This window comes from Acanthochromis polyacanthus, chromosome 20 (assembly GCF_021347895.1).
Source record: "Acanthochromis polyacanthus isolate Apoly-LR-REF ecotype Palm Island chromosome 20, KAUST_Apoly_ChrSc, whole genome shotgun sequence".
Lineage (NCBI taxonomy): Eukaryota > Metazoa > Chordata > Actinopteri > Pomacentridae > Acanthochromis > Acanthochromis polyacanthus.
Window position 1 is genome coordinate 29,500,966 of NC_067132.1, and position 11,791 is coordinate 29,512,756.

The 11,791-nt window shown below is 35.6% G+C and overlaps 1 protein-coding gene across 2 annotated transcripts in view; it reads right to left on the reverse strand.

The window, feature by feature from the left end:
• Nucleotides 1-1,702: 1,702 nt before the first annotated feature.
• The window catches only part of si:ch73-264p11.1 (uncharacterized protein LOC100000923 homolog), a 13,736-nt gene continuing 3,647 nt past the window's right edge, over nucleotides 1,703-11,791 (reverse strand). For both annotated transcript variants that reach the window (XM_051940143.1, XM_022222506.2), the window contains 3 exons: nucleotides 11,324-11,387; nucleotides 3,456-3,663; nucleotides 1,703-3,381 (listed from right to left, as the gene is read on the reverse strand). In XM_051940143.1, coding sequence (XP_051796103.1) covers nucleotides 3,335-3,381; nucleotides 3,456-3,663; nucleotides 11,324-11,387 — 319 coding nt within the window. In that variant the 3' untranslated portion in view covers nucleotides 1,703-3,334. The remainder of the gene's footprint in view (nucleotides 3,382-3,455; nucleotides 3,664-11,323; nucleotides 11,388-11,791) is intronic.

Sequence of the window (11,791 nt, forward strand, 5' to 3'; positions counted from 1 at the left end):
TTTATCTTTCTGATTTGGAAAACTGCCTTCATTGTGTATTTGTAGGATTTATTAATTGTGAGATCATGTAGGACATTCTAATTTACATATATTTCTTAGAATTAATTTCTTCCACTTGATTGTATTCAATACTAAATATTTACTTACGTATTTATTATTGATAATATGTATCTTTTATTGGTGTATTTATTTATTTATTATTGCTTTATTTATTAATTTTTGATGCATGCATGTATTTAGAATTGATGTATTTATTTATTATTTAATCTATTTATTTTTTATTATTGATGTATGTAATTATGTATGTATTTTTATATATATTTATTGGATTGTGGTTTATGTATTGATGTATTTTTTAAATTATTTTATGATGTATTTATTTATTTGTTATTGATAAATGCATTTATTTATTTATTTCTTGGTTTATTATTGATGTATTTATTTATTTGTTACTGATTTATGTACATATTTATTTATTGATTGATATATTTATTTATTATTACTAGATAAAATGGTGATCCATATAGGTTTACCAACTAAAATGAAATTAAAATACGTTAAATAGGCTTGCAATAAATAAATAAATACTATGAAACACTGCTGGAGGCACCGCAGCTTTTTAAAATGAACAAATGTGACATGAGTAAATAAAATAAATGTAGGCCTTTGGGAAAAGATTAAAAAAAAGCTTTTCAAAACAACTTTTACTTCTTTACTTAGGGCGTTCATGTATATAATTACTGCCTCCTTAGTTTATTTCATGGCCGCATATATTTTCTTCATGGTAACGCTGAATCAGTTATATATTTATTACTGTGTAAATCAGCAAACACCTGCAGTGCAAATGTGCAACGTCCACCACAGACTGTTCCATTTCGAAAATACGGTCGAGCTTGTTTAACTCGGTGGTTTGTGGTGCTGTTGATGTTTTTCATTTTACTGACCTTATTTGGATGTTTGGCCCACAACGACATCTTATCGTACTCTGTGTTGGATCGTATTAAACGTATTGTTTGTCTGTTTTTCTGTTACAAACTACATCGACTGCATACATACTAGATTTTAAGGGTAATCCTGTTGGGAATGTTTGAGTTGTTGGTGAATTTTTTGTTGAAATAAACCCATAACATTAACTGTTTTGACTGTGGTTATGAAAGATCATCAGAATTTCCTGCATTAGAGACAAACACATCGGCCCCCGTGTTCGTCCATCAGTGGTTAATATTGCCTGACTTTAAAATTACTCGTCACATTTTCCACTATCTGATCTGCTGTTGGGCTTCTGTGCTATCTGCATGTTGAGCTTCCTCTGTGGAAACTGTGGCCGGACCCTGCTGAAGGTTCAGAAGCCCACCGCTGACTTTTTCCATCTCGCTCTTTTTCACGTGTCGTTTGATTAGAATTTGTGCAAAAACTTTGCCTTAAATGAGCAACCCGACCCGTATTTTCACTGAAAAAAAACAACCTGGACGTGCAAAAGTGGGCTCAGTTGTAATGCATGTTTAGAAAAAAGGGAGATGAGGAAGAGATACAGAGCAGAGAGTTGAGTTTGTAGTGGAGGGGTGTGAAAACTGACAGGATGTGTGGTTGCTGTTTGTCCGTACAGGCTACGAGACAGAGGCAGATCACAGGCATCTTTCAGGTTATTTGTCCTGCAAGAAGTCACATTTTAACAGCAAAGAAAGGAGGTCAGAGCTCAGGGTTCTTGTACCTGCAAGACTGAAATTTTAATCACATAGTCAAAGGAAAACACATAATGGGAAAAGCAGTTAAAAACAGGTTCATATATAGAGAATATTTACATTGAGTGAGGAGGAAGGCTATTAAAACATCCTATTTTTGGCTTGAAAGCAACCCTGAGCACAACATAAACAAGCCTGTAGGTTTAAAGCCACAACAAGCATCAGCAGAAGAGCTTTAAATGACTCAAATAAGACCAGAATGTGTCGTCGATTATACTGCAACTTGTGGTGAAAATGCACTCAGAAGGAAAAAGCCACACGTGTGTCACAATCATCTAAATGAAACACTCTTCTTGAAATGAACTGAAGCATCATTTCGCTCTGAATTTAACACGTGCCGTCAAGTTGTGGGTCAAAGTCGAGTTCCCAGCAGCGTTTCTGATGCTTATCTCTGCTATGACCATTTACTGTAAAGGTTGGCGCCAAAAGAACAAAAGTGGAAGAAGACGAAATTCTCAGAAAGGCTCAGAAAACAAAAGAAGATCAACACATCTGATTCTCGATCGTCATTTATCACGGTGGCACAGTTTTAACTGACCTTATCATGTGTGAAAGCTCACTTTACAACTAAACTGAATATTTATTTGAGTCGTTAATGCTGCATGTTTGTCCTAAAGTCGTCATGTGAGGCGATGCAGGAGCAAAATTTGAAATATTTCTTTGCAGAGTCAAATATTCTTGAACGAATACGTTTAAATCAACAATACAGTTTGATAAAAAGCACATTACAGTATATAGCATTTATTAGGAGTGGAAATAAATTTAAAAAACCAGCACAGGCGGAAATTTTGGAGAAGAAAAGTGACATTCCTGATATTGTTGATGTTGTTTTACTGCATCCAGTGGAGCAAAAACCACGTAAAAAATCAGATAAATCTATATTTCTGTAAGTCAGCATGGTCAAATAGACTCGTTTGTTCTCTTAATATCGTAAAAAAAACAACTGCAATCCAGATTGTGTGACTCATTTAAGATTAATGCTTGTATCTTCTTAATCTTACAACAATCAGCATCCTTTTATTACTCTTTATAACGTGAGGTACAAGCTCATTCAACCACTGCATCTGTTCTGGAATATTCTAATAGATTCTGAATCACATAAATAACCATTTTTACCATAAATTGAAACAGAAAAGGAATAAACTGGTGCATAAAAAGTCTCCAGAATATGGGAAATTATATGTTTGACACTTAAAACTTCCTCTCAGGCCCTCCAGCTTTATGTACTCCCCCCAAAATATCCAAAATAAACCAACATATTGTTGGCTCCAAAGGCAAAAAAAGGATCCCCAGAGTTATCGCAGTTCATCCTCAGGGGAACACAAATGCTTGAATGTTGCAAAAATCCATCCAATGGTCGTCAATGACAACTTCTCTAAAGGGAAGTTGAGAATGTTCATCCAAGTTGTTGGAATGATTCAGTTCTGGACCGACCGACCACAAAAACAGAAAGAAGTGAAAGAAACACAAGAAGACGGAGAGTTCTGTCCATATGATGTATAAAACCAGCTTCGTCCTGACTGAGAGCCAGGCTGTGAGTTTATTTAATCCTCTAAAATGTCTTTGGTTCTTTACGTGTTCGATGCTGAACGTCAGACTTGATCAGGAAGAACTTCCACGTATTCGGAGCTCGGGCAATCTGCAGGAAAAAGGAAGGAAAATGTCAAACAGACCAGAAGTCAAAGAAGACGCTGAGAAACAAGCGTGACGTACTCTCGTAGTCGGGCTCTTCCTCTTCGGCCGGGCGGCTCGGTTCCTTCTGAGACTCTGGTTGGCGTGGACTTCGGGGCTGGATCAACAAGGCCGTCTTCCTTTTGACCGAATGGCGCAGATGGATGGCCAGACCCTGGTTCTTCCTCTTATAGTGACGGATCAGATCGTCCAGATTCTTAAAGAACGTCTCCTCCACACATCCAGCCGTCTGCGGAAACACCAGAAAGTAAAGCACAAGTCAGTGGAAGGACTCTTGAACTACTATCTATAATTCACTGGGGGGTTCTCTTTAGCAGAGTTTGAACAATCTAACATTTACACTAGCATCTATAAGTTTGGAGTCACCCAGACAATTTCACACTTTTATCCATGTGCTAACATAACTGCACAAGGGTTTTCTAATCATCAATGAGCCTTTCAACACCATTAGCTAACACAATGTAGCATTAGAACACAGGAGTGAAACCAGCTGCTAGAATAGTCATTTACCACATTAACAATGTCTACACTGGATTTATCATTCATTTAATGATATCTTCATTGAAAAAAACTGCTTTTCTATTAATAATAAGGACATTTCTAAGTGACGCCAAACTTTTGAATGGTAGTGTATACAGCAGAAAATCAAGCAAAAGCCTGGTTGTTTTTGCTTTAAACATTACTTGAGCAATTAAATAACTAGTAAAATGCAAATGGAAGTAGGGAAAAAACAACAATACGGTAAAACGGTAAAAGAAGGTTGCACATACAGGAGGAGAAAAATGTGGAAAAACACCAAAATCAACAGCGCTAAACCTAATGTTGGCACCATTACTAAAGCATCATGAATGTTTGCAAAAAAACTGAGTTACTCAGCTAGTTAAAATTTTAAGAAAGAAAAGAAGCAAATACTTTCTCAGAGCCCAACATAAGGTCTAAAAATTGTCTGAAAAGTCTCAAAGTTATTCCATTCATAAAGACGTAAAACTGAGAAAAACGGCTTAATTCCTCAATGAAACAAGCCAATGTGTGAACTTTTTTGCTTTAAATGTAACTTAAGGAATGAAATAATTGGTAAAACAGGAGTAAAAGAAGGGGAAACTACCCTGTGGAAAAATGGTAAAAGAAGCTGTAGAAAAAAGTGTAAAAACACCACAACAAAAAATGGAAAACCACTTTTTGGCACTACAGATAATGTGATAAATCTCTGCAGCATCAAGAAATTAGTGATTTTGCTGGTAAAATGTTAGACAAGAAGAAAAAAAATATTTTTTTTTCTGGCTCAGAGACCAACATGACGTCTTCAAAAGATCTTGTTTTGTTTAACCAACAGAAGAAACTCAAAGACAACCAGTTTATAAAGACATAAAACGGAGAAAAACAGCAAATCTCCACAACGAAACCAGCCAATGTGTGATTTTTTTTTGCTTTAAATAGTACTGAAGGAATTAAATAATTGGTAAAACTGGAGTAGAACAAGGGAGGAAATGGTTCAAAAGCTGCAGAAAAATGTACAAAAAGACCAAAACCAAAAGTGGTAAACCTCCTTTTGGCACTATGGGAAACGTGATAAATCTGTAGAACATCTAGAAATTTGTGGTTTTCCTGGTAAAAATTTAGAAAAGAAGAGCTCAACAAGACATCTCTAACCTTGTTTTGTGCAACTAACACACAAACTAAAAGATATTCAGGTCATAAAGGTGTAAAATTGAGAAAAACAGCAAATTTCCACAATGAAACAATCAAATGGAGAAATGGCAAAATGAGCTGTAGGAAAAAAGTGCAAAAAGGCCAAAATTAGAAGTGTTAAACTTCACAATGATGCTACAGGAAATGTGATTAATTTCAGGAGCACCACAAATGTTTGTGCTAAATTTCACCCCCTTAATCAGTTGATCAGTTAGTCATTTTGTCCAGAAAATGTCAGAAAAGAAGAAAGAAACATGCCTTTTTAACGTGACGCCTTCAGACTGTAAAAATATCAGTCTGGGAAAAACAGCAAACCCACAAGACGTGATTTGTTTTTGCTTTGAATGTTAGTTAAGAAATGAAATAAGAAGCAAAAAAAAGGGGAATAACAACAAAAAATGTCAAAGGAGTTACACAAAAATTACTAAAAAGTGTTAAACTTCATTACGTGAAATGGGATCATTTCTGAAACATTGTGAATGTTTGTGCAAAATTTCATCTAATTTATGAACTACACCCCCTGTCAAAAGGTTTAGGACACTTTCCCATCCATTTGAATGAGAAAGTGTCCTAAAACTTTTGACAGGGAGTGTAGCTCATTTGAAAAGAAGAAAAAAGGCCAATTTTTCTCTCTCAGAGACCAGCATGTCTTTAAACCGTCTGTAAAAAAAGTTGGATTTCCAACTTTCTAATGGTCCAAACTGATGTATTTTTATTGCACATATGCAGACGATACACCGTTCTACGTGGCTGTCCTTTGTCAGTGCTTTATCATTTTCATTTCTTGCATGTGTTACTTTACCTTTCCGCTGTTTTAATATCAGTTTGTTTCATCCGACCGACAGGACAAATTCTAAGTTATTTAGTTCATAAAGATATAAAACAGAAAATCCACACGATATAACAAGCAAAAATGTGGATTTATTTATTTTTTGCTCTAAACATCAGTTAAGTATGGAGTCACAGGAGTGCCACATCAAAATATAAATAATAAATAAATAGATAAATAAATGTGGAAATCTAAAGAGAAATAAATAAATAAATAAAAATAAATAAATACATGTGGAAATATAAAGATAAATCAATAAATAAAAAGGAAAAAATAGAAAAGGTAAAAGTAAAGACAAAATTTTCCTTTTTATTTATTTATTTCTCTTTATATTTCCACATTTATTCATTTATTTATTTATTTATTTGTATTTCTCTTTGCATTTCCACATTTATTTATTTATATTTTGATGTGGCACTCCTGTGACTCCATACATAGTTAAGCGGGCAAATAATTAGCAGAAACAAAGAGGAAACACAACAATTTGGGAAAATGATATGCGATAAATAATAAGCAAAACAAAAAAGCGGAAAAAAAAAACTCAAAGAAGTGACACAAATATTAGTGAAAAAGGTCCCTTTATCTTCAAACTGTATTGTTTTGTGCAACCAACAGGTAAAAACAGAAAAAAATGTGGAATAGATAAATAAAAAATACCCAAATGAAGAATATAATGAGTTACAAACAGAGCCCACAATGATATTTATTTGGAGTTGAAAGTTAAAACTTGATGCAAACATGGAAGAAAATGAAAAATAACATGTCTGCAGGCAGCAACACAAGCATGAAAAGAGGTTTTAAAGACTGAAATGGGCTGAAACTTTAAGTCTCCAGCCGCCTCAGACTAATCTGACATTTAACTTTAACACCATCACTGAGCTGCTCGGCCTTCTTGGGAGGCGGATTGCATGTCAGCACACGTTTAGCCTTTACTATGGATTGAAGAGATGCTTTTGATGATGGTGGAAAAATGAACGAGTGGGCTGGATAAAGTCATCCCCAGAAAAATCAGCTTGTTATTGTCGAGGTGTTGTTCTGTTTGAACCGACGTCACAGGAGTTTCCTGTGTCACGGGGGTGAGACAACGACTACTCAGTTTCCATCTAATAGCATCCAGACTGCTCTGGTCTGTGGTTAATTTTGGGGTTTGTTCAGATGTTTGAGGACAGACAAACACTTCAGTCAGTAATAGTTGGACTATATAGGTTAGAAAACTGAGATAAAAAGCTAAAAATCAATCAGTTCCTCACGTCTGAAGTTCTCAGAATCAGCTGATTCTTTACCTGCAGTATAAATTTAGTGTATTTAATGAACTCATGCACAGTTTTACTTTCATACTATGAATAGTTTCAGTATTACAAGTGGAATAAAAGTGGGTGAAAGTTCACAATTTTTCATCTGGATTTTTTTTGAGGCCTCATAACTTTAGAAGTTCAGGAGATAAACACATGAAAAATCAAAACAATGACTTATTTGAGTGTGTTTTGTAAAAATTTAGGTGATTCGACCCTTTAAATAGGTCCACAGAACAAATGATGAGTTGGGTTTGAGAGGAAACAAACCACCCAACTAAAAAGTTACAGAATAAAATAACATCCCAAATTAATAACTACCAACAATCAGTAAAAATATTCTGACTGTGCAGCTAAAATTACACTTTTATTTCACAGTTCATCTAACAACAGGTCATAAACTATAAAATCAATCAAATTTAACCAGCAAAAGCATCCAGTATGGTCACCAAGTGGACAATTTATTTAATTTTCCTAATTTTCTTAATCAATTATTGCTTATCAAACTAAAATAAACTAAATAAATTCTATTCATTCAACTCATTATTTGCCAACACCAACTTCTTAGACAACCTACCGTAGTTTCATCATTTCCTTGGCACCAGATTTGATCTCATTCCAAACTCATTTCTTAAGGCTAGTATATCTCAAAGGTATTATGTCGCTTTAAAACAGCTTCATGACATCCATGAAACATGACTGAAGTCTGTAAATCTAACTTAATCTGTCATAATTATCGATCAAATTCAACGTATATCACAGAGAAGTCCACATTTCCTTCAGATTTTCATTCAAAATAAAGCAGCAGAATCATCCCTGGTGCTGTATTCAGAACAGTGAGTGTTAAAATGGTTAATATTCATGTTTATGTGATTTAAAAAGACTGCCTGTGCAACATACATGATATTTAGGACTGTTTTAGTCTCTAAGCGTCAAAACACTCTAAAATAAATGCAGGGTACCTCAATGACTGGTAGCGTATGTGTGAAGTTTTTCTATTTTGTTCTGCTTTTTTTTTTTGCATTTTAATAAAGTGTCAGCAGAGACAGACACTAAATGTGGGTGAATAAATGCACTTCTCAACGTTTAACCATTCTACTTTCAGACAAAATGACAAAAAACATCCAAAAGGATTTAACATTCATCCCCATTGACAAATCTGTCCAAAGACCTGAGGCCTGCCTTTGTTTCAGTCTCAGCAAAAATGTTTTATCTGTCTGTTCTGAAACCTGTCGGCAGGTTTGACATTTAAGTTATCTTTAAACAACTTCCCAAATATCAACATTTAACAGCAAAAAAAAATGTGACTTCCATCTTTCTAATGGTCCAAAGTGATTTATTTGCATTTGCCCGTTCGCTGATGATACACCGTTTTACGTGGATGCACTTTATGTTTTATCATTTTCATTTCTTGCGTGCATGACTTTCTTTTTCTGCTCTTTTATTATCTGTTTTCCAGGAATCTGTGGAACCCTGTAAGTTGCATTAACCTGCATGAAAGTTTAAGTGATTTAAAGATCTCTGAAGATGTTTTAGTGACTGCAGAACACTGATGTTAAAAGGTGGCAGGTCATGTTTCTCGTCCCTTTCAATCAGTTCAATTCAGTGTGTTAAATGCTGCAGTGTTTTTCCTAAAAAGACGCAGTTTTGGTGCCAACAAACAAGTTTTTAGCTGCCCCAAAGAGAAGTCAAATGCAGCAAAATACAAAGAATTGAGCATAAATATAGCTTTGAACAAGATTTGTTCATTTGGGCTTCATTTACTTCAGCATAATACACATTTTTACCTACATAATGGTCAGAAATTACAGGAAAATGTATAGAAGTTTATCACGTTGTGCTTATTCAACTCCTTAAATGTCCATTCTTAGTCAGGAAAAGTCCTGTTTTTGATGTGTAAACTGAAATTATTCAAATATAAATGTAATGTAAATACAGAACGGTGTTTTTCCATCACACAGGTGCATTTGTGCTCTCTGTGTCTCTGTCAATCTTTAGGGTGCTTTCACACCTGTTAGTCCGTTAGAGTGGTTCATTTGGACCCAAACGTTGTTACAATGTTGCTAATTTCAACTGGTTCGGTTCGTATTCACACCAGTGTTTTCGCAGTTGAACCAACTACGATGAATGTTATATCTCCCCCCAGTCGTTTGGCGGCGCTGTTCACAAAAATAATGACGTAGGTGAACGCTGATTGGCGCAGCATGTGAAGAGGGAAAAATCCCAGAAGAAAACAACAGGCTGGTTTATTCGTAAACAATGAACTATGTGCTCCTGTTCCTTCTTGTTGCCATATATTCGTATCATTGCTTTATGCAGCAAGCACAAATAATGCTGCTGTTCCAGCATGAAGCTCGCATTCAGTACGAGAACATTAAACAGTCGTTTTTGGCACGGAGAAGATGCATTGCAAGACGTTATCGTTATCCCAAAATTCCCTGTGCAGGTTGCTACGGAAGCTCCCGTACACCAAAAAGTCTGCTGCGCCATCAAGCAGGTCTGAATGGAGACAGGTTTGTGTTCTCACCAGGAGCGAACCGAACTAGAGTTCACATAGAAGCAGACCGAGACCACCTCTCGAAGGTGGTCTCGGTCCGGTTCTTTAGTCCGCACCAAAAACATCTGGTCTGCTTTCACACCAGCCCAAACGAACCGTACTTGCTGGTGTTGCGGACTCCAGTCCACTTTAAGCGAACCAAAAGGCGTATGTGTGAAAGCACCACAAACCCAGAAGAACCAGCTATTTTGGTTTCTTGTTCCCTTTTTCTGTGGCACTCATGCATTGGAGGACGATGATTTCGTGCTGGCCGCACTTTTTTTCACAAACAAAAATAACACAGCTAATTACGGCAGGGTGATTTCACTGAAGTCAGATTGAATCAGCTTCAGTTTGACAACTTTAACAGTATTAGAGACTCAGCTGTGGGACTAGGGGTGATTCTGCTGTTGTATTTTGAATGAAAATCTGAAGGAAATGTGGAATTTTCTGTGATCTACGTTGAATTTAATGGATATTTTCGACCAATTAAGTTTATAGACTTCAATCACGTTCCGTAGATGTAATGAAGCTGCATTAACCCTCCTGTTGTCCTCATTTGCAGGCATCAAAAAACATTGCTTCCTTGTCTGAAAAAAACTAAAAACTAAAAAAAAATCCCCAAATTTCAGAAAATTTGCAAAACCTTCAGGAAAAAATTTCCAATAATTTCTTAAAAGTTTTTTTTTTAATCCTCCAAATTTGCCAAGAAAATTCTTGGAAATATTTTTCAAAAATTACTAAAAATCTTCCAAAAGAATCCTAAAAATATCTAAAGTGGTTACATATATATCAGTAAAACTTCTAATATTTTCTTCAAGAACATTCACAAAAAATCACGTGCATTTATGTGAATGTTCTTAAAGAAACATCATTTTTAACATTTCTTTTTTTCCACCCAAAAAGTCCCAAAAATGTTGAAAATGTGGACATTAGAAGTTTCACTGTGAAAATATTTTTTCCCCACATTTCCAGACTTTAAAACTGGTCATTTTGACCCGCAGGACGACAAATATTGTTTCCTTGTCTGAAAAAAATCCAAAAATTCAGCAAAAAAAATTCTCCACATTTTTGAAAACTTACAAAACCTTCAGGAAGAAAATTCCAATAATTCCTTCAAAGTTTCATTTTAAAAAATCCCCTGAATTTGGCGAGAAAATTCTTGTAAATATTTTCAAAAAAAATTGTAAAATCTGCCAAAAAATGATGATATTTCCTTTAATAACATTCACAAAAAATCAACCAAAATCCAGCGAATTTCACTGGATTTTGGTTGATTTTTTTAATGAATGTTCTTAAAGAAACATTTTTTTTTTTACATTTCTTTTTTTCCACCAAATTTCCATCAATTCGACCCGCAGGACGACACGAGGGCTAAACGGCTCAGTCCTTCAGAGAAGACTCTATTTTACCACCAGAATTTAATCGCTGCACTTTGGTGGTTTGCAAGCAGCATTTAGACTTTCATGCTGCACAGTTAAAGTGAAACGCGCACCGACTGCAGGGCTGTGTGTTTACGTTCATGTGCTTGTGTGTTTGTTACCAGCAGAGTGTAGTGTCCAGAGTGCGTCTGCAGCAGTCTGTAGGTGTAGACCATCTTCTGTTTGCTGCAAAGACACACAAAAGATGCTCGGTGTTGACATGAACGATGCAGAATCATGACCACAGGCAATGAGAGGAAGCGTGTCTGGTCACGGACAGCCTTACTGCTGTGTCGCTTCACTGCAGAAAAATGCTCAACTTTTGGTTTGTTGCACTAAAATAAAACACATCAGTGGTTTGAACCCCCTGCAGGAGAAGCATCAGGGCGGCTTCTCTAAATTTGAACATTTCGGGGTGGTTTTGGCTCTTTTGGGGGTAAGCCTGCGTCCCTCTGTGGCTGTTTTTGCATGTTTTTTTGTGCCAAATTTGAGTTGCAAGTTATGTTGTAAATTTGGCTTTTTTTGTGGTGAGTTTTTATGTTTTTGCTGGCATATTTGAACATTTCGGGACAATTTTTCTCGTTTTTGTG